The sequence below is a fragment of the Phytophthora sojae genome (genome assembly GCF_000149755.1).
Source record: "Phytophthora sojae unplaced genomic scaffold PHYSOscaffold_1, whole genome shotgun sequence".
Lineage (NCBI taxonomy): Eukaryota > Oomycota > Peronosporomycetes > Peronosporales > Peronosporaceae > Phytophthora > Phytophthora sojae.
The window spans coordinates 10,122,191-10,141,521 of record NW_009258115.1 but is presented as its reverse complement, the minus strand read 5'-3'; the positions used below and the strand labels follow the sequence as shown (position 1 = coordinate 10,141,521).

The following is a 19,331-nucleotide window of genomic DNA, read 5'->3' as shown; positions in this document are numbered from 1 at the left end:
CCGACAAGGATCACTTACAAACGAATTCGTTAAAAAGAAATCTGAAGTAGAAATAAGGAAATATTACTGTACTGTAAGTATGTTCTCTTGTTATGCCTACCCCACGTTATTCTCATGTCATAATTCCACACATTGAACACAGCTTCGGTCCACCTCGTGTTGCTGTGTATCATTTGTTTTACTGCGGATGAAAATGCAGTTTACTATTGCCCACACCACTACGTAAACTCGGGGAACATAACGGATACAAGATCCAATTGTAAGATTTGGCTTACCCTCAGCAGCTAGCCACATTACTCTACAGTACTGAATCAATCTGCCCTCCCAAACATTCCTGTACGTACAGTACGTGTGCAGTTCGCTTAGTTGTCCATAGACCTTTCGTGATGAATTCATCAGATCAGGATTCAGTTCGCAATTTGCGCTCGACTACCCAAGGCGTCTCAAGAGCGACTTAGTCAAGATCTGATGAAGCAAGCACGCGCAGTCCAACTTGTGCTAGCTGTTACTACAATCATCTCGGTCAGAGATGCGTTGCCGGGCATAGTACAGGATACGCGAGCTACGCGTGTGTCGACAACGATCGCAGACGCGCGTCATGGTGGGAAGCCTGGAAGAAGATTTTTACGAGGCTCTCCCTTGAACGCTGATTCGGAAGAAAGATCCCCAAACGTTGATATTATCGTCAAGGATGCTGCCTCAAAGTTCAAGAAATCCGTACTATGGAAATTTCAATTTGCTGTTTGAGTGTACCTGTACAGAAGGACTCCGCAGCAAGCGCGCGAGGAGCTGGGCTTGACACTGAAGGGGCGTGAAGTGTACTCGACGAAGAACTTCAAGAAGCTCGTGGCTTACCGCGACACCTATGGCTTGGGTCCGTTGACATACCCGTAGGGTTCTACCGTGGTTTTTTTGGCTCACACCGATGCGTAGGCTGGTTTTTGCTAAGCGTTAATGTTACTGTTCAGCCGTCGAACGAGCTGCAAGTTCATTTGGTGCTATGTCAGCATAGTATTCTTCCCTGTGGTCGGTAGTATTTCAAGCGCACACAAAGCAGTTGCTGCTTATAATAAGTATTGTGCTCCATCACCGCATAGCGCGTAGTCCAATTAAAAAAATCTCAAAAAGTATGCCATACTTTGTAATATATGTAGTGCGCGGTTTTTAAAATGATTATTTTAACATGCGTCGGATTGATTCAAGCGTGGAAGGTTTTTGAGCGAAAGTTGTAGGAAAATACAAGTATTATGCATATGTTTTACTAACGTTACCACTTAACCTACCAGTTTGACCGTTCAGGCCAAGCACTGCCAGTCCTGTTGAAATTAATGTATGGTCCAAAGGAATGCTAAAACAATGGGGTATTACGGGATACTAGCACGTAAGCTTCGCCACGCTTTTGCGCGCCTATGCAAACACGAAACGGTAAAGGAATTCTCGCAACGTTTTCTTCCCTCATATGCCCCCAGTGCCAAGACCTGTATTACGGACTTTGCCGCGTAAACTTTTGCTAAAGGCAGCAGTTTACTTAGTTTTTAACTGGCGCTCGACTGCATAAAAGACCTCAAGATCGACTACCCTTGAGCCCAATGTTGCACTGGAACATGGTGCTCTTGACTCTAACCACCATCCTCTTAGCCGGCAACGCTCAGTCCGCGACAGCTTCCACTCAGCAGACTGCAAATTCCCCAGTGCGTCAATTTCAACCAACGCCTGATACTGTCATCGACGGAAAGAGGTTTCTAAGAGGGACCTCCAAGGAAACGAACGCCGCCGTTGCGGAAGAGCGGTCACCGAATATGGACCTCATCATCAAGGACGCGGCCTCCGAGGTGAAGAAGGCGGTCTTCTGGAAGTTCAAGTTTGCTGTCTGGAAGCATCTCCTCCGCAGAGACACCCACACTGCCCGCCAAAAACTAGGAATGGGAAACATGGGGCGAGAAGTGTACTGGCACAAGAACTACGAGCAGCTGCAAGCGTACCAAGAATTCTTTAAGAAGGGCCCTTTGAAGTACCCCAAGGGCAGTTGAGTGTACGCTGAGGCTAGACACTCCAAGTCGGTGCTCAGCGGGGGCAATGCTTTGCCGCACTTAAGTATTGAGGTTGAAGACTTTATGGGAACCGTGCTCGAAGAAGGAAGTGAAGGAGCTCGTGGCTCGTATGGATTAGTGTACTGTAATTTGGTAGTTACTCTCCTGGTCATGCTTTTTGAATAAAAAATCTTTTAATCTTCACGTGTGATTGTATCCAGATGCATTTTCTGCTCAAACTATACCGACTTCTGATATCATGGGACCTTGAGCTGGTAGCTGATAGGTAACACACTGATTCCATTCTCGCTGGTTGGATACGCTTCCACTCTGAAATTCACTAGTCGCATAATGCGGCAGTTCGGAAACTTCAACACTCATCTAGAGGTAAGTTACAACATGTAATTTGCATACATGGTCTCGTGGTTGCTGCTAAGGGGCTTATGCCTCGTGTGTAGGCGAGGATACGCTTTACTTCCAAAGTAGACCGTCATGTATCCATATCACAATACAGGGGCATCGTGTGGCCCACACCACGTTGCAGTTCATGTTTTTGTTTACGCTGACCTGTTCAAGTGTTCAAGTCGACCCGACCGGGCAGCTCTTCCTCACATTCGATCCCGCCGCCTCGAGCGCAAGAAGCCTTTCAATCCGATCCCCGCCATGAGCCCCCTCCAGCTGCAGCAGCTCTTCGACGTGAAGGACAAGGTCGTGGTCATCACGGGCGGCGGCCGCGGTATCGGCAAGATGATGGCCGACGGCTTCGTGCAGAACGGGGCCAAGGTCTACATCGCCTCGCGCAGCCTCAAGGCGTGCGAGGAGACGGCCGAGGAGCTCAACGCCAAGGGCCCCGGCAAGTGCATCCCGGTAAAGCTACTGCATTTGTCAATATTATTATAGAGAGGTGCTGACGCTGTGGGCTGTGTGTGTGTCATAGCTGCAAGCCAATCTGCTGAGCGAGGCTGGCTGCAAGGAGCTGGCGGACGAGATCGCCAAGCGCGAGAGCAAGGTGGACGTGCTCATCAACAACTCGGGCGTGTCCTGGGGCGGGAACTTCGAGCAGCACCACGAGGCCGGTAAGACGCAGTCCGCTGAAACATATTTTTTTATTCGGATGTTTATTTATTTATTGTTTCTTGTGGCTTTTGGCAGCCTGGAACAAGGTGCTGACGGTGAACGTGACGTCGCCCTTCCACCTGACCAAGTTCCTGCTGCCGCTGCTGGACGCGGCAGCCACGTCGTCGGATGCGGCGCGCGTCATTAACGTCGGCTCGGTGGCTGGTCTCATGCCCCAGCAGATCGACACCATCGCCTACGACACGTCCAAGGCCGCCATCCACCACATGACCCGCGGGCTGGCAGCCAAGCTGGCGCGTCGCCCCAACGGAGGCCACATCCTGGTGAACGCCATTGCGCCGGGTCTTGTGCCGTCCAAGATGTCCCAGGGCATCTCGGTCGTCACGGGACTGGCCATGGACGACCTGGCCACGGGCATCCCCATCCAGCGCTTTGGCCTGGACTCGGACATGGCTGGCCTCGCCATCTTCCTGTCCTCCAAGGCCTCGGGCTGGATCACGGGCATGGTCATCGCCTCGGACGGTGGACAGGTGTACACGATGGAGACGGGGGTGGGTCCGTCCAAGCTCTAGGTGGATGGATATGAGAGCGAGTGGGTGGTTGTTTTGCAAGCTGAAAACAGTGTAAGCGAAATCAAACGAGTATTGAACCAGTGTCGGAATTTTGAGTTGCTTATTCTAGCAAGAGGTCTTACTACTACGTGGTAGTAGTAGGGGTGACAGACAACCAAAGGCAGCGAGCCGAATCTTTAGGGGTATCTCAGGGGCCCCTTGCCGTAGAACTTCTGGTAAGCCATGAACTTTTCCCACTTGACATGCCCCCTGTTCATGATCTTCAATTCCTGGGCCAGTTTCGTGGGGGTCTTGCCCATCAACTTCCATGCCGCGCACTGCGCCTTCCACACGGTCGCCTTGTTGGTCGCTTTCACCGCGTCCTTGATAGCGAGGTCAACATTCACGAGGCGTCTCTCTTCCTTCTCGCCGTCGCTGTGGACCACCGCCTGCCTGCCTCGGAGAGATCGTTTATTCTGCTCGCTGGTGAGCTGGGAGATGTCTGCGGAAGCAGGAACAGCATTGCTGCTAGCGACGAGAGCGGCGACAACCACCAAGAAGACGTGGATCAGACGCATGGTTACACCTTGAGAGAAGGAAAAGCAGGGACTTGATTGGGCTCTTAAGAGGAAATCGAAGAATGACCTGGATGGCGAAGTATCCGCAAAACCGAGAAGCCCCGCGTCAGAGGTTGATGTAGTGTGCTCAGTGAGCTGCTCTACTGGAAAAAGCAAATCCGGTGATACACCTCATAACGTTATCTTGATGCCCAAAATCTGGATCTTGCGGGGCATAACGCACATTGGATTCATGCTCTTTCGCAAAACGATACTTAGCCCCAGAGAGCCTACCGTAAGACAAAGCGTCTTATGTTTTGCAATCAACGCATTTTGGCTACATCTTGGTTTTAGTATACCAGTGGCTACATTGTATTTTGTCCGTCAAAACGTATAACAGTTTGTCGGACAACAATTTGCACCATGCGATTGGCCAAAACTTTCTGCACGAAAGAGGGTAGTGTCGTTGCGTGCGTTCCTACGTTGAGCATGTAGGAACCCGAGGACAACCGCTTTGCCATTTTTGAATTGCTCGTGCCACCTACAGTCGAGCCGACGAAATAAGGCGCTCACAAACACGAACATGTAGTCGGTAGAGCGGCCCTACTGCCAACTACAATGTACACGCTTGTTTGAGAATGGTTAAGAAATAAATGCACCCGAACCAATAGCCCAGCTTGACAAACAAAACGTTCAGAGCTTTATAGTGAATTCTAGTTAATGCATAACCAAATAGAGCCCCTCTTCCTCCGGTAGTGCGGCCCACGAACCCTGTCGTGTCCTCTGAGGACGCCTCCAGGAAACAGTGCACGACGTGCGCGCACACATGCTCCGCACCGAGGTGTTGTCGGAGGACGCGAGGGAGTAGACATTCAATACATTATGAGATCTTACCAAAGTCATGAAATGAAATGTTTTGTAGTAGCAACAAGGCAGCGTCAGCCAGCTTTGGTATTTGTATTTGTATTTGTTGCGGTTTGCTTGGCTACCTTACTCCCGGAGGCGCACACTGCTGCAGCTCCACCTACGTCGGTAGTGGACACCACCGACCTCACCCGCGGCCACGTGTAGGCAAGCTGTTGGTGGTGTCGCAAACAAATAACTACAAAACGACGTGACGGCCTCTAAGAGTCAAATGAGCGGCGAAACTTCTCGGGGAATACATGAAAAATACCAAAGCTAAAGTAATTGATCAGCCCGGCTGAAGGCGCTTACCAGTTTGCTCGGCCTGCTACTGTAGTACTAGGAAATCTAAACGATCTAAGCTCGCCGTGGTGTTTTAAATATGTAGAGGGAGTTTGTTGGTGTCGCAGCGCTCCTCCGCACAGTTCTATCGAACCGCCAATCATTACTACCACTACTATGCTGCGCCCGATATTAGTCAGGATACGAAGTGCAACGAAATGCATCAAAAAGAGTAGCGAAGAGGAACGCTGCGAGCACTCTGCGCCTGGCAGTGCCAACAGAATTGGCAAGTCGTAGTATTCGCCAATCAAATCACTAGATTTGATTTGTCGTCAAACTGTCTTACGAATGCTCGACACAAGTGATTGTTTTGGGCGTTTCTTGTGATCAAAGTCGCCAGTAGCGCTGGCCTACGCCTTTACAAATGCAGCACTTCAACATGTCAATGTAGTGCACTGTAGTCGTAGTTGTCGTATGCGCTTTGAGAACCGACCGCGGCTTTATGGATAATTTTTGAAAGCGTTCTCTCGTCGAGGTCCAGGGATATTTACGCAATAAATCGTATATTCCCAAAAATCAACATGCCGAAGGCCTTGGAATATTGCTGTTGATTTTTTTTAAAAAAGAGGCTCCCTTTTGATGGCATTTTGAAACGAGAGCTGTATCGCTCTAACACCTTATAATTTAGTCGCGGCCTCCTATTCAAGCAAGTCGTACCGTCGACACATCGGCCGATGAGTTCTGGGAGTTAGTGTGAAAGAGATGACTTCATCAGGTGAGGCCCGACGTTTCGATACGCAAACAACGCGCGAAACGATAGGTGTTCAAGTGTCGGAATAAATTGATGTGCTTATTCATTTCAGCAAGAGATCGTATGAGTAGTCAATGCGTTTGCAAGATGGACGTTAACTTGACCAAAGATGGCGAGCTCAACCTTCCGGGGTATCTCGATTCTCCGTCGTAGAATTTCTGTAAGCCATGAGCTTTTCTCACTTAGGGTGCCCTCTGTTCCAGATGTGCAGCTCTTTTGCCAGCTTCTCTGTGGTCTTTTTGATTGTCGTCCACCACAAGAATTGGGACTTCCATTTCGTTGCCTTCTTGACCGAGTAAACCCTGGGGAATGAGATCTATCTTCACAAGACGCCACCCTCCCTTGTAGTTCATAAGCAACCCGGAGCGTTGCTCCGGGAGGGTACACAGGTCGACGAATAGTTTCATGGACGATGATAATGGATCATAATTGAGTAAATCCTAAAATTGTTTTGTTTTTAATCCTTAAAAGCACTACCAGCCCAACTCTCTAGTTGATTCTAACATGGGCATCTACTGCGCCTGCTTCGCAGCCGCAGCATCTGCCCGAGAATGCGTAATTGAACAAATAGTTGCGTACATCGAAGTGTATCGATACGGACATGATGTTTCAGCCAAACATTTGTGAGGCTGCTAACCAGCAAGCCCCGCTCTTCTTTATCGTGGTGGGTTCTCAGGAACCGAAAGTCACCAATTGAGGTTGCCTGGTCTGATGAGGCCATCGGTGACATAACACCTGGTCAGCGTCCAATGGCTGCGTTGGCGAGAGAGCTATTTCATTCATTTTGCAGGGAAGGTATGCTGTGCTCATTTTTGTACTATGTTGTGTGCTAACGATCAGACGAGAGAGCTACAGTAGCGGAACGAAGGAGTGACGCGTGGTGCGCTGATCTTGACCTTTTAACTTGAGGATGTTAGCTAAGTGACAATAATGATCCTCAATTCAAAAACAAAACAAACAAAAAAACTTTTAACTTGAAGGCTTGTGGGGGGGGGAATTGTGGGATGAGAAATACGCTAATGGGCCAATTCCTTGGAAGTGGTTGCTTCAACGCAGGGAAAAAGTCGAACGATGCTCGTGTCACCGTCGAGTTGAGCTGATTGGTTTGGCGAAAGAAACGATTAGTATCAACCTTTGGTAAATAATGTGCATAAATCTTAGCATTTATCGACGGGTACCCGATTCCGGCAAATATTAGCTTATACATTACAATTAAGAAAGAGAGACCCGGTTTGATACCCGGTTTTGGAAAGTTATAACTTTTTTGCCGGGGCCAAGCACAGGTCTTCGACCTGTGAATAGTCTCTCCTGTCCTTAGAAATCGCTTCGTGGAGTTGCCATACTGCTGACCAGTACCGAGTGGCATCCGGTGAGGAATTGCTGCTGGTGATGAGCAGAGCTCGGAAAAATAATTATTTTATTTTATTGAGGGAGTCAACTCGCGTCAATAAATTATTGGGCAATAAACTATTTATCATCAAGTAAACCACTAATCAGCTATTATATACCTCCGCTCGTTATACGACCACTACACGTTATCTATTGTCAGTCTTGAGTGCGTCCGCTATAAGCTCAGTGTCCAAATCTTCCATTGAACTCCAGCATCACCAGCCTCTCGAGAGTCGTAGGGTGCAAGATTTGCTGGCGGTCGGTCAGGAATAATCCCGTCCTCGAGAATAAACGTTCAACGTCGCTCGATGTCGGTGGAATCCAGCGAAGCTCGATAGTGTATTGCTTTTCAACCGGAATAGCTTCTCTGCAAAAGAGAGATTCTCACCCTCTTCATCGTCACTTGCATTGCTCTCTCTCTCTACGAAGTCGTGAGAGGGTCGTCCCCACAGTAGTAGCAACGAACGAGTCGAGGGTTCCTGGACGCACTGCTCGGATCTCGTACTTCGAGAGGTAGGTAGTCTTGTGGTCACGTCGGAGGTGGTCGGTCGTGTTGGTGGTGTAGCAACCGAGGACGACAGCTTGCGTGCCTTCAAGCACAGTCAGCACTTGTAGCGGCCGTTTGGCAGCTTCGAGCAGAGGGTTCTGGTGAGTTGCTTCGGTGTCGGGGACACTGCAGATTTTGAAATGATAGCGAGAAGAGGAGAATTACTTGAACGCGGATAGCTCGGATGCCCCGAAACTTCTAGAAGCCCTTATCTGCATACACGTTCTAGAATCTGAGAAATACTGATTATTGGGGTCGACCTCAATAAATTATTTCAGTTATTTTATTGCCCAACTTCTTTATTTTATGTACTAATTCCGAGCTCTGGTGATGAGCACCGCTACAACCACCAGGAAGACATGGTAGATGCGCATCTTCAGTCTTGAAAAAAGGGTAGCACTGAGAGTTTGGGGACAAATTGGAGAGTGGGTGGTTTAAACACGTAAATCCGAGAAGCACGCCTAATGAGGCTAGACATGTGAGGATCAAAGCAAATCTGATGATAAATACATTTTTTTATTTAACGCTATATTGATCGCGATCTGGGGGCATACATGTACCGAAAAGTTGATTGTCTGGTCGTTTCTTGTGACGAAACTCGCCAGAAGTACTTTACTGGTCAACTGACTGTACGTGTACAGCTCGCGCTATAAGGATATCCTCGTCGCTCTTTCATATGCTCTCCATTTACTCTCAGTATGGGAACCGTATATATTTATGTATCAGCGCATTCAGTAGTGTATTTCTGAACTGTCGTTGGGGGCATTTCCGGAGTGATCGATCGTCGCGTACCAAGCCGCGGATGATATCATTATATCGTCACCTCAGTGAGGAGTTTCAAAGGCGGCGTTGCACCATCAAGACACGCGCTGGCAGCCAAACCTTTCAAACTGGGTCGCATTCTGGTATTCAATTCTCGTATACACCATTGCTCTCGATTGATGCTGTGGCAGTGGATAACTGGGCGAATTTGCTTCAGTTGAGCGCCAGGGGCCGAACGTCGCCACTTTCGCCTTCTCTATTACTATAGCGATAAAATATCAAGGTAAGCTCGAATTAGGAGTAGTAATACTTGGAACATTACACCGGCAGTTTTTTTACTTTCCGTAATTTACCACCAAGAACATTCCTGGAACCTTCTTTCGGGCCAGGTGCTATTTTGACGACGCAACCTCTCGACCAACGTCTTTCGATCTTAGGGTAGTTTTAGAACCGCTCGACCACTGAGAACAGACAACCGTTGGTTTCGTCTGAATTTCAGAATTTATTTTTTTTCTCAAAAAATTAAAGTAGCTAGGTATATAGATACCCCCGATAACATGACGAACGAACTAACTTTTGGAAAATACAAGAACACGCCGATCGAAGAAGTATTCACTTCTGATCCTGGTTATTGTCGCTGGATGCTCAACCAACCAAGTCTCAATATTAGTGAGGAAATCAAGATATTCCTCCACTCCAAGTTTCTAACCAATGATAACTCGTATATGATGAGTTGGGGCAAGTACAAGGGTAAGACGCTAAAACAAATTAGTCGCACCGATTCTAATTATATCGATTGGCTTCGTAAGAACCCATTCGTAATTGAGAAATGTCCTAAGCTTGTCGAGGCTTTACAGCCTAATTAAAAAAATATCTTTTTTTTTAAATCCAAACCTAAGCAGTGGTAAATCAAGAACTTCACCCGTTAGACGATCATAGGAGAGCTCTTGCTCACTCACAACCAATACAAGCATGTTGGTTCCCTGGCAACCAGCGTTGACACCCTGGACCTGAATAGCCTGAGGTACATCACGCTCCGTCAGGCGGCTAACGTCAGCGATAAGGACGCGGTTTGTTAGAGACCACGTCTGATAGTCAAGAAGACCATTCACCAGCTCGGGAGTTAGATCACCGTTAATCGAAGCAATCTTAGCGATCTCGTTAGTAAGGTGGTGGAAGTCATAGTCATGGCTGATGTCGAAGGTCTGTTGCGAACCAATGCGGACGTTGAAGTTGCAAATGCTCGAACCAGGGTGAAGAGTCCAAGGAGCCGAATCGAAAGGACTCTGAAACTCTCAAATAGCAGCAGAAGCAAAACTACCGGTCTGTTCGGCAAAAGGAAGGGGGATAACATACTTAGCGTTCTTAACAGAAGCCGAAAGCTGAAGATCAAATGCAGCATTAAGCTGAGTCGACTGCTTAACAATACCAGCGCGCTGGTAGAACCATTGGGCATAGCAATCGTTGTATCGAACCTTCTTAACGGGCTTAGAGATGATAGCCTGAGGGTTCTCCAAATGAACGAAAGGAACATACAGTCGAGAAGTCGTGAAAGGCACGTAGGTTCCATCAATTGTAGGCTCAAGCGAGTTAACCACAGCACCCCAAGAAACTGCAATGGAACCAGCGACACTAAGAGCATTGTACATTGGGTTTGGACTGGTCGCAGAAGCAACCATTACTGGACATACATTGCCACCCGATAATGTTGTTCCCGTTAGCGTCATATTTCTCGATGCATCAACATCAATAGCTGAAGTGCCCTGGTTAACGCGGAAACGAAGACGAATTTGTGGATTAGCCATCAAGTCAAGCTCCTTGAAAATCGGATGTAAATCAGTAAGCTAAATTTAAGCATATAGTTCCACGTCCCCATAATAGCACCAGGTGAACCAGCGCCAGCTACGAACGCACCGCGACCAAGTTGATTAGCAATGGTAGTGGTGGCAGATGCAGCACCAGTAGACGGCCACGACGTAGATGAGTCAGCTCCAGCATTTGGAGGGTTAGAGAGAAGACGCTTAGTAAAACCATCATTTGCTACCGATGCCGTAGCAGAAATAGTACCGGCGGTGAAGGTAGTAGAGATTGCTGTGTTATTCGAATACCCGTCTCCGGTAGTAGCGGTCGCACTACTGTACTTGGTTGATTGAGCAGCATCCGGGTATAGAAACGATTCAGCACCATGCTTCTCAACATACTGAGGGCTGTACCCGGTCTGAGCACGGATATTGTTCCAGAACAGCTTGTAGTCTGCCATCGAGACAATGGTTTTACCATTGAGTTCAAGCGACATCGAATCGATGACGTTAAAGTTGCCACACTTGAGACCAACACAAAATCGGTTGGCTGCATTGTGTACATTTGTAGCGTGCGTGTTCTTCATCGAAACCTTGTATGGTAGCATGATGTAAGCATCGCGGAGGCAGGCAAATCCTTCACTACCATTAAGCTGGGACGTAGCATCGATAGTGATAACACCGTTTTGGTACGAACCTTGGTTAAGATCGATAACAAAAGGCACGCGCTTGCCAGAGGAGACCTTAATCTCCGGATCACTCTTGAGCGAGCTCTGGTAAAGGTATTGGTCGGAAAGTTGTGTTTCAGACATCGTTGAATCTATATGGTTTCTAATATACTTTTGAGAAATTAAATATTATGTCCCATCTCATCAAACCAATCACCAGCGATCATGATCTGATTGAACTCGCAAAACAATTAAATGTTCATCTCGATGATATCTTTGAATCAAGTGAGATAACGAAGCCGCTCCCAAAGAAAGGTACATATCTGATTCTACTTAGACCACCTAATCTTGATGTAGGACACTGGGTTTGTGTTTGTGATAATAATTACTTCGATTCAATGGGCGAGGCAGCCCCTACGAAGTTTGGAATAGGACGATACAACCCCAAACAATACCAAGGTACGTATGGCGATTATTGCGGTCCATTCTGTATCCTATGGCTATATTGCAAGCAAAACAATAAGATGAATATCCTAAATCGATTTAAAGATCTAAATTTGACAATTCTTTCATAAAATGTTTCAAGCTATATAGCAATAATGTATCGCGAACTAACTATTTCAAGCGACGTACCAGCTCCCAAGCTGACCAAAGCTCTCAAGACTGGTAAGCCAAGTCTGACAGCTGATCAACTCAAGGGCAGTGGCTCTGTTATCCATCTCCATCCAGCCTCTTATGAGAAGGCGATCAAAGCTCGCAAGGCAGGTCGCGGTGTGCGTCTTGACATTACCAGACATGAAATTAAGAAGGGTTATAAGCGAGCCCAAGGAGGCTCTAGTTGGGGTAAGATTAAATCTGGTCTATCCTCCGCGTTCAAATTCGTAAAGGATAGTGGATTACTCAGCAAAGGACTTGATGCAGCAGTACCAGCTCTTGCAACGGCATTTGGAGCTCCTCAAGCCGCAATCCCTGCCAGAGCAGCAATTAAGTTATTGACAGGAGTCGGTATATACGACTCTGACAGTGATGTGGAGAAAGAAGGTGGTCGTCTATCAATTGCTGATGTCAGGAAGACAGCGAAGAATGCTCTATCATATGCAAAACGCAAAGGAGTTCTAACCGATGCAGCTGATGGTGCAGAGAAGTTTCTACTGAGTAAGGCCACGAAGCCTGAGCATGGGGATCTAATTAAGTCTATTCGAGGCGAGGTCCGTCGTCGTTATGGAGTAGGAGTAGCCACGAAGGGTAAGAAATTCGCGAAGGGCTCTCAAGAAGCGAAGGATCATATGGCTAAGATTCGAGCTATGAGGAAGAAGCCTATGCATGCTGGTTCATTTCGATTATGAGCTTTTGACTAAAAAAAAGCTGTATTACCCTCCCTATTTTTTGGTTTCAATAGTAGCATGATTGATACTGACGTATCACGGAACTTGACCTTCTGATCATTCTGATTGTAGATACTGATCGTGATTGAGGTACGCGAGCCATTGAGACAGTTCATTCAAGCATACTGACTCGGTTTGTATGAAATTAGCTGACCTACCTGGGCATCACCTCGATCGAATGCACTCAGAATATCACCAGATGCAACGTAGTCATTTTTGATCAGATCACAGCGAACGATGTATGAGCTGGTAGGGTGAATCTGAGGAATGATATTCGAGAGCTGAGCACTTGCAACCGTCGCTGACGTAGAAGGATACGTACCAGCAGTCAGCCCTACTACCTTTCCAAAAGAGGCGTTATCAATGATCAGACGAGGAACGCGAGTAGTAGTCGGCAAACCAGTACCTCCAGATAAGTACAATCCTATCGCGGGTCTTGTCCAAGTACCACCAGCAGTAGGTAGAGACGATAGTGTAGGGCTGAAATCAAACTGACCAGCATAATACACACTGTTCTCTGATAATTGGTTGTAGAAGACATTTTCCCCAGATGGATTTATCAAATACGCTCCAGCATTGACGAGAGCAGTCTGGATACTTCGATTGATATCAGTATAGCTGTAAAGGCCATCAGGTAAGCTAACAGATACAGTGGATGTGGTTCCAGCGGTTAGAACTTCGATTTTAAAGCTATTGTTAGAGAACTGAGCAGCATCAATGTTGTATTCAGAGTTATACATCGAAATCGATTGAACAGCACAAGCTACATCACGGAAGTCAGCAGCCGAACCAGGAAAGCTGTATTTCCATGTGCTGTTGTATCCATCTTGAACGAGATTGGTAGAGTCAAGTTTTAGAAAGCTTGCCATATTGATTAGTATATGATTCTAACCATATTTTGGATCAATAAATTGGAATTAATTATAACTGGGATAGGTCGATAACTCTGTCAAAGTTATAACGGATTTGCCCCTTAACCGAATCACATAGCAGGATTTGTCCCTTAGACGCCGTGGCTTTGTTATAGGCAATCATAATGTTCCGTTCGTTTAGTTGAGGGATATTAAATCTCGTACAACCATCTGTAAATCACGCTTCGAATTAGCATTTAAGATTGCTACATATTCTGAATTCAATCGCAGGAGTTTGTCAGTAGCGAAGTAGCTATGAGCAATAAATATTGTACTTAAAAAGTGGTGGCGACCTCTAATAAAGAATTCACTAAATAAATTTTTCTGTAGAAGTTTATCCGCGCCATAGTCATCAATGATAACTAACTCAACCTTTTTACTGTTTATCGGAGTGCTACGGACGTTATCTACGTTAGGAGGTTCGTCGTAGAATGTGATAAAGCCATCAAGCTTTTCTCTAAGGAAATCGTATATAGGTTGATCTTTATTGCGAGCAATTACATGCAGGTGAGCGAAAACATTGGGCGAATGCTTGAGAATGAACATCACTAAATTTGTTTTGCCGGAATAACTTGGACCGAGAATAAGCATTCTGAAGAAGCTTTTGATATCCAATTCTGGGATTGTTTTAACCGATACCCCTCGGTATTTCTTTGGAATAGCATCGTCGTAGTTTGGAATAGCGCTCATTATTGAAAATAGCTAATTCTTTATAGGATTAAACAAAATGAGTTATGGTTTTTCATATCCACAACCAACTTTCCAATCATCGATCTATAACCCAGCGTTCTATTTGACATTGGACGCCAGTGGTTATCTAACCTTTGATTACGCGCAAACTCTGTATTTGAGTAAGGATGATTACAGGATGAGCTACCTAAGCGGAGTAGTGCCAGGAACGGCATCGATAGGATCTGCCCTTGTTCTGGGTGCTTCAGGTAATATCTCCGGCATTTCATCGCTAAGTGCCACTAACCTTACTGGCACGCTACAAACAGCTTCTCAACCGAATATCACTTCGGTTGGAAAATTATCGTTCAATGGATCATCGCGCTCGATATCGATAACAGGTGCTTCAAGCTACATTGATTGTCGGGAATATCGCCAGAACGGGAATACGTACGATCTAAGCCTTCTACAAAACATATCCGGAGTTAGTTTTGGCAGTGCTACGGCAAATAATTTTTTACTATGCGACTCGAGTTTAAATATCGCAAATATTAATACGGTATCAACAACTACACTTAGTTGCACGAACTTACAACAGGGTGGGACGTATTATGATCTCTCTGGGTTCCTAACATCTATTCCGAGCTCGCTGACATTATCAACCCTATATACGACAGGAAACATCGATTGCGGTGGGTTCATCAATGGGTTTTTGGCTTATGGCGACCAGTCAAACATAACAACAGTAGGATCGTTGACAGAGCTCGGTATCAACTTTACAGCAACGAATGAGTATTTCTCGATAATGGTGTCTGGATTATCATATTTAGATGGCAGTTATACGCGAATGTTTACGTTTTCGCGTTCGAATATTACTCCCGTTCAGTTCCAAATTCAGGTCCATAATGGTACTAATTCCACACCCAGCAATGCCACATGGATAGGTAATTACACTAATAACGATCTTCGTTTTGGTATCAATAACTCGACGTCAATGATTTTAACTACGACAGGGCGCTTAGGACTTGGAACTACAACACCAAGCGCTCCTCTGCATATATCAGGTAGCAACAGTTTTGTTTTTGGTTCCGGTGGTTTAACCGTTTATAGGCTCCGAACGGACTCTGGCGCGACAGAGTCGGCTCTTGGGCCGATCACGTACAGCGTCGCCGGTATATTTAGCGGGCACATTGCCTGTACAGCCATGGCGATGACAAGCGATCGCCGATTGAAGCGAAATATTCAATCATGTCCCATTGATCGAATCAAGCGTCTCTATGATCAATGTGAGGTCAAACTGTATGACTGGATAGAGAGCGAGGGTCGCCCTGGTCAAGAGGTAGGCCTCATCGCTCAAGACCTTGTCAAAGCTCATCTTACCGATTTGATCAGTGTCTTCTATCACGATGATATCGAAGAAGGAGAAGACCAATCGTTAGAGCCCGCTAAGCAACAGCTCAACGTTGATTACAGCCGAATTAGCGCTTATAACATGAAAATGATTCAACACCTGTTAAGTGTGAATGAGGATCTCCAGAAGCAAATAAATGAACTACGCTCAATTATCTCAGAGTGGTATAGAAATCATGCGTATCGAGTATTGGGAAATCAGCCCGTTAGCAGCGAAGAAATATCGAGTATGGATCAGACTTGATACTGGAAAGCTACGAAAGATTGATTTTGGTGTTAGTAGATACCAACAATTTCGGGATCAAACCCCTTTGAAAGCGTACTCACACCTTGATCATAACGATCCAGAGCACCGTAGGAGATACTATCTACGACAAAAAGTTGATTATCCTCCGTATAGTGCCGATTTCCTATCAAAAAAATATCTTTGGTGAATATAACCATGGGTTGTGGTCTGAGTAAAGAGCTCAAAACTAATTTGACTACTGATGAACCTAATCAGATTGTTGGATCTACCATGCTACAAGCCGATAAAATTATTGTTCTTGGCGATTCTGTGTTCCTACCAACACAAAGCCCCGATGGGGAGTCTGCCATACTTGAGATCAGTATCAATGATAGAACAATGAGTGTCTATCGTGGATATCGAAATCGACTTGTACGAAGCGGTATTGCTTAGATAGCGAACGTCTTCACCGTTTTAGTCTTTTTTTTCGGTTGGTAAGCCCAGACGCGACCACCCTCTGTCTGAGTCGATGCATCAACCTTCCTGATAGACTTGTCAAGGTCAGTAGCCCAAACAGCTGCCTGAGTCTTCTGTGGGCGATCATTGATGATCAGATTCTTCATAATGGATTTGAGCTCAGCAACGTTGAGATCAGCGTTATCGCCATAGCTACCAGCTGAGCTGGAAATAATGCGTGGGTTGAAGAAGAACATTGTTATATAAAATCGCTGCGTACATGAATAAAATAGGAACGAGCATAGTTTATAATAGATGCGTGATAATTTCCTTAAACTCTTTATCGTCAATCATTCGGTTGCTATACATATCTGCGGTGAGAGACTTGAGCTGCTTGATGATACTTGGATTGTCATTCCCTAACTCCATCTCTCCTTTCAGCTTATCATACTCAGCACGAAGAGTCTCCAGAGGATCTGTGAGTTTATCATGGAAATTGTACTGAAGATGAGTAATGGCGAGGATCTCCTTGAACAGCTTTTTATCATCGATACTGAGCTTATCGTAAGCGGCTTGATCGATATGGTTCTTATACACAAGGGTTCTGATCATGGTTTGGAGACTATCGCTGATCTGGCACTTAGGTCCGCATTTGCGTCGGTTGGGCTGTACAATCACGAGCGTTTTGGCATCCAGATCAGGCAAACGGATGTACTTGCTACCGAGCTGCTTATAGGTATATGCTGACGGAGTTGCTAAACCCTGAATCTCATTGAGATTATAGGTTCTTCCGCGACGAACTGCACCTTCCAATGGAGCAACACCTGCCCCTCTAAGACCACGCCCCTTCAAGTCACTCCCATTAACTCCTTTTACCCTTCGTTGATCTTGTCGGTCATTAAAGTCTTCTACATCTGTTTTTCCAGGTAAAGCTTGAGTGTATTGCTTCGACTTCGCTGAATAGACTGCCTTTGTCGCTTTCATTGCTGATGTCGCTGCCTTCAACGCTGATCTTGCTGATTTTGAGTTTGACCCCTTCACAACCTTTTTAGCTTCTTCATATCGCTTCGAGCTTCACCATAAGCTTGAAAGGCTGCCTCCGAGTCATCATGAAGCTTTTGCAAAGTATCGTCGTGATAACAACGAGTGTAAGAACGCTTTGGCCCCGAAGCAACCCCGGCGAGGCGTGTCTTCCGGTGATTGTGTTGCCCTCGCGACGACTACTGACGCTGGTCAAATCGGTCCACGCTTGACAAACATCTGAATAAAGACTGGAGGCCTCAAAAGACTCGACGATCCGCCGACGAGATGCGAACTTAACAGACCACTAGGTTTCCCACCAAAAACCACGCGAATTCCATCCGCACCCCTTTGGCTGCCACTGGCACGAAGGTGATCGTTGTGCTGTTCGGAGGCCGGTCGCGTCTAATCGGATCGATCCCTGACCACGCGGCGGTCATTATCGATGGAATTCTGCCGTGTGAGCTTGGCGGCCAGGCCATGGCGGAGATTCTGTGTGGCGACGTGAATCCGAGTGGCAAGCTGCCGATCACGTACCCGAAAGACGCCACCAACATCGCTATCCATATAACCACCGCGTGACGGCGTGGGACAACTACTGGATGCAATGGGACTTTGGTGCTGGGCTCAGCTACACGCGATTCAACTAGTCGGCTAACACGCTGGAGAAGACGGTGATTGTCAATGCTGACGATACGCTGACTGCTACCGTCACAGTCTCGAACGCAGGCAAGAAGATCATGATGCTGTTCCTCAGTCAGCCGTACCGGAAGATCTCGGTGCACAAGGTGAAGATGTTCAAGAAGTTCAAGAAAATCGAGTTACAAGCAGGCGAGTCGAAAGACGTGATGCTCTCGTTGTCAGGGGAGGAGTGGGCGTGTACGAGCCGCAGATCGGCAGCGGACTCAAGAGAATCGTCGAGGACAACAACTACGTGGTGGTCATCAAGCCGGGCACGTGGTGCGATGTGTACGGAAATATGACGAATCCGCTGTGCGCGGAGTTTACTATTGACACGAGCAGCGGTGCAGGCACTGCCCGGAAAAGCTGAATAGTGAGTTCCTTGATGCTCAAGTGCATATTGAGCCATATCTTATCGATATGACACTCAATACAGTTTACACTCTCTGCCTGGCGACTGCCCGCTATATAACGCGTTATTGCGCTGCTCGTGCTCTTGTCCACGACGCACTACACCCACCTCAGCCGAAAGATGTCAATACTAAGGGTGGTCTTAATTTTGAGGAAACGAAGCTGAAGTCTGCGTAATTTGTTTTAGAAAAATGAGTAAGTACTGATTTCTGAGTAAACTTGGATTGGAAAAGGTAATACACTAACGAGCATGAATCCACCTTCGTCAGCAACAAACGAGTCCATTCAAAATAATACTAAAAAGAACAGAGAGCTGATGCAGTGCGTTTGTGCCCCCCACCCTGTTTATTTTAATTGAGATTGCAACATACAACATACTCTGACGCCATTAGCACCTCGGACGATAGATAGAATGTCGCTTTCGTTGCCGTGTATTAGTTGCACTAATGCTCGTTTTCGCATTTGTCGCTGGCCGACAGTAGCATAGCAACTACTTCGAAGTACGTTACGGTTGCATTTAACGCATCATGCTTAGTTTTATTGGTAACGCTTCGTGCATACTCCATCGCTACGTGCTGTTCTTGACACCGACCAAACCTGTGCGGTTGCTGCTCTTGCTTCTATCCTACCATGCTTGCGGCTATTGTAGCGAACTCAAAGAGTTACGCAGAGGTTATTAGGACGGGAGGCTTACTCAGAATCTACAGTAGTAGAGTTTCCTCAATGGTAAGCAGCACCCTCCATACTACTGAAGAACGAGAAGGTTTGCAGGCTGAGCGCGTACGT

The 19,331-nt window shown here is 46.5% G+C and overlaps 11 protein-coding genes across 11 annotated transcripts; 8 read left to right on the top strand and 3 right to left on the bottom strand.

Moving 5' to 3' along the window:
- Positions 1-468: 468 nt before the first annotated feature.
- On the top strand, positions 469-747 carry PHYSODRAFT_284493 (hypothetical protein; the record flags this gene model as incomplete). The annotated part of the gene is made up of 1 exon (XM_009518622.1): positions 469-747. The coding sequence occupies one exon, from the start codon at positions 469-471 to the stop codon at positions 745-747; it is 279 nt and encodes a 92-aa protein (XP_009516917.1).
- An 842-nt stretch (positions 748-1,589) lies between these two features.
- On the top strand, positions 1,590-2,030 carry PHYSODRAFT_284492 (hypothetical protein; the record flags this gene model as incomplete). The annotated part of the gene is made up of 1 exon (XM_009518621.1): positions 1,590-2,030. One exon carries the CDS (start codon positions 1,590-1,592, stop codon positions 2,028-2,030), a length of 441 nt encoding a protein of 146 aa, XP_009516916.1.
- A 351-nt stretch (positions 2,031-2,381) lies between these two features.
- On the top strand, positions 2,382-3,679 carry PHYSODRAFT_252686 (hypothetical protein; the record flags this gene model as incomplete). The annotated part of the gene is made up of 4 exons (XM_009518620.1): positions 2,382-2,417; positions 2,607-2,897; positions 2,968-3,106; positions 3,183-3,679. The coding sequence occupies 4 exons, from the start codon at positions 2,382-2,384 to the stop codon at positions 3,677-3,679; spliced, it is 963 nt and encodes a 320-aa protein (XP_009516915.1).
- A 176-nt stretch (positions 3,680-3,855) lies between these two features.
- On the bottom strand, positions 3,856-4,236 carry Avh1b-66 (Avr1b-1 avirulence-like protein; the record flags this gene model as incomplete). Its single annotated transcript, XM_009518619.1, has 1 exon — positions 3,856-4,236. The coding sequence occupies one exon, from the start codon at positions 4,234-4,236 to the stop codon at positions 3,856-3,858; it is 381 nt and encodes a 126-aa protein (XP_009516914.1).
- Positions 4,237-9,466: 5,230 nt separating this feature from the next.
- Positions 9,467-9,775, top strand: PHYSODRAFT_468259 (hypothetical protein; the record flags this gene model as incomplete). Its single annotated transcript, XM_009518618.1, has 1 exon — positions 9,467-9,775. One exon carries the CDS (start codon positions 9,467-9,469, stop codon positions 9,773-9,775), a length of 309 nt encoding a protein of 102 aa, XP_009516913.1.
- Positions 9,776-10,096: 321 nt separating this feature from the next.
- Positions 10,097-10,744, top strand: PHYSODRAFT_468014 (hypothetical protein; the record flags this gene model as incomplete). The annotated part of the gene is made up of 4 exons (XM_009518617.1): positions 10,097-10,236; positions 10,342-10,454; positions 10,547-10,625; positions 10,669-10,744. The coding sequence occupies 4 exons, from the start codon at positions 10,097-10,099 to the stop codon at positions 10,742-10,744; spliced, it is 408 nt and encodes a 135-aa protein (XP_009516912.1).
- PHYSODRAFT_469902 (hypothetical protein) lies at positions 10,714-11,520 on the bottom strand (the record flags this gene model as incomplete). The annotated part of the gene is made up of 1 exon (XM_009518616.1): positions 10,714-11,520. The coding sequence occupies one exon, from the start codon at positions 11,518-11,520 to the stop codon at positions 10,714-10,716; it is 807 nt and encodes a 268-aa protein (XP_009516911.1).
- Positions 11,521-11,567: 47 nt separating this feature from the next.
- Positions 11,568-12,722, top strand: PHYSODRAFT_472142 (hypothetical protein; the record flags this gene model as incomplete). The annotated part of the gene is made up of 3 exons (XM_009518615.1): positions 11,568-11,856; positions 11,971-12,299; positions 12,366-12,722. The coding sequence occupies 3 exons, from the start codon at positions 11,568-11,570 to the stop codon at positions 12,720-12,722; spliced, it is 975 nt and encodes a 324-aa protein (XP_009516910.1).
- Positions 12,723-13,682: 960 nt separating this feature from the next.
- Positions 13,683-14,362, bottom strand: PHYSODRAFT_469698 (hypothetical protein; the record flags this gene model as incomplete). The annotated part of the gene is made up of 2 exons (XM_009518614.1): positions 13,683-13,763; positions 13,838-14,362. 2 exons carry the CDS (start codon positions 14,360-14,362, stop codon positions 13,683-13,685), a joined length of 606 nt encoding a protein of 201 aa, XP_009516909.1.
- Positions 14,363-14,540: 178 nt separating this feature from the next.
- On the top strand, positions 14,541-15,995 carry PHYSODRAFT_468523 (hypothetical protein; the record flags this gene model as incomplete). The annotated part of the gene is made up of 1 exon (XM_009518613.1): positions 14,541-15,995. One exon carries the CDS (start codon positions 14,541-14,543, stop codon positions 15,993-15,995), a length of 1,455 nt encoding a protein of 484 aa, XP_009516908.1.
- Positions 15,996-18,193: 2,198 nt separating this feature from the next.
- On the top strand, positions 18,194-18,504 carry PHYSODRAFT_473987 (hypothetical protein; the record flags this gene model as incomplete). The annotated part of the gene is made up of 2 exons (XM_009518612.1): positions 18,194-18,298; positions 18,346-18,504. 2 exons carry the CDS (start codon positions 18,194-18,196, stop codon positions 18,502-18,504), a joined length of 264 nt encoding a protein of 87 aa, XP_009516907.1.
- Positions 18,505-19,331: the final 827 nt, after the last annotated feature.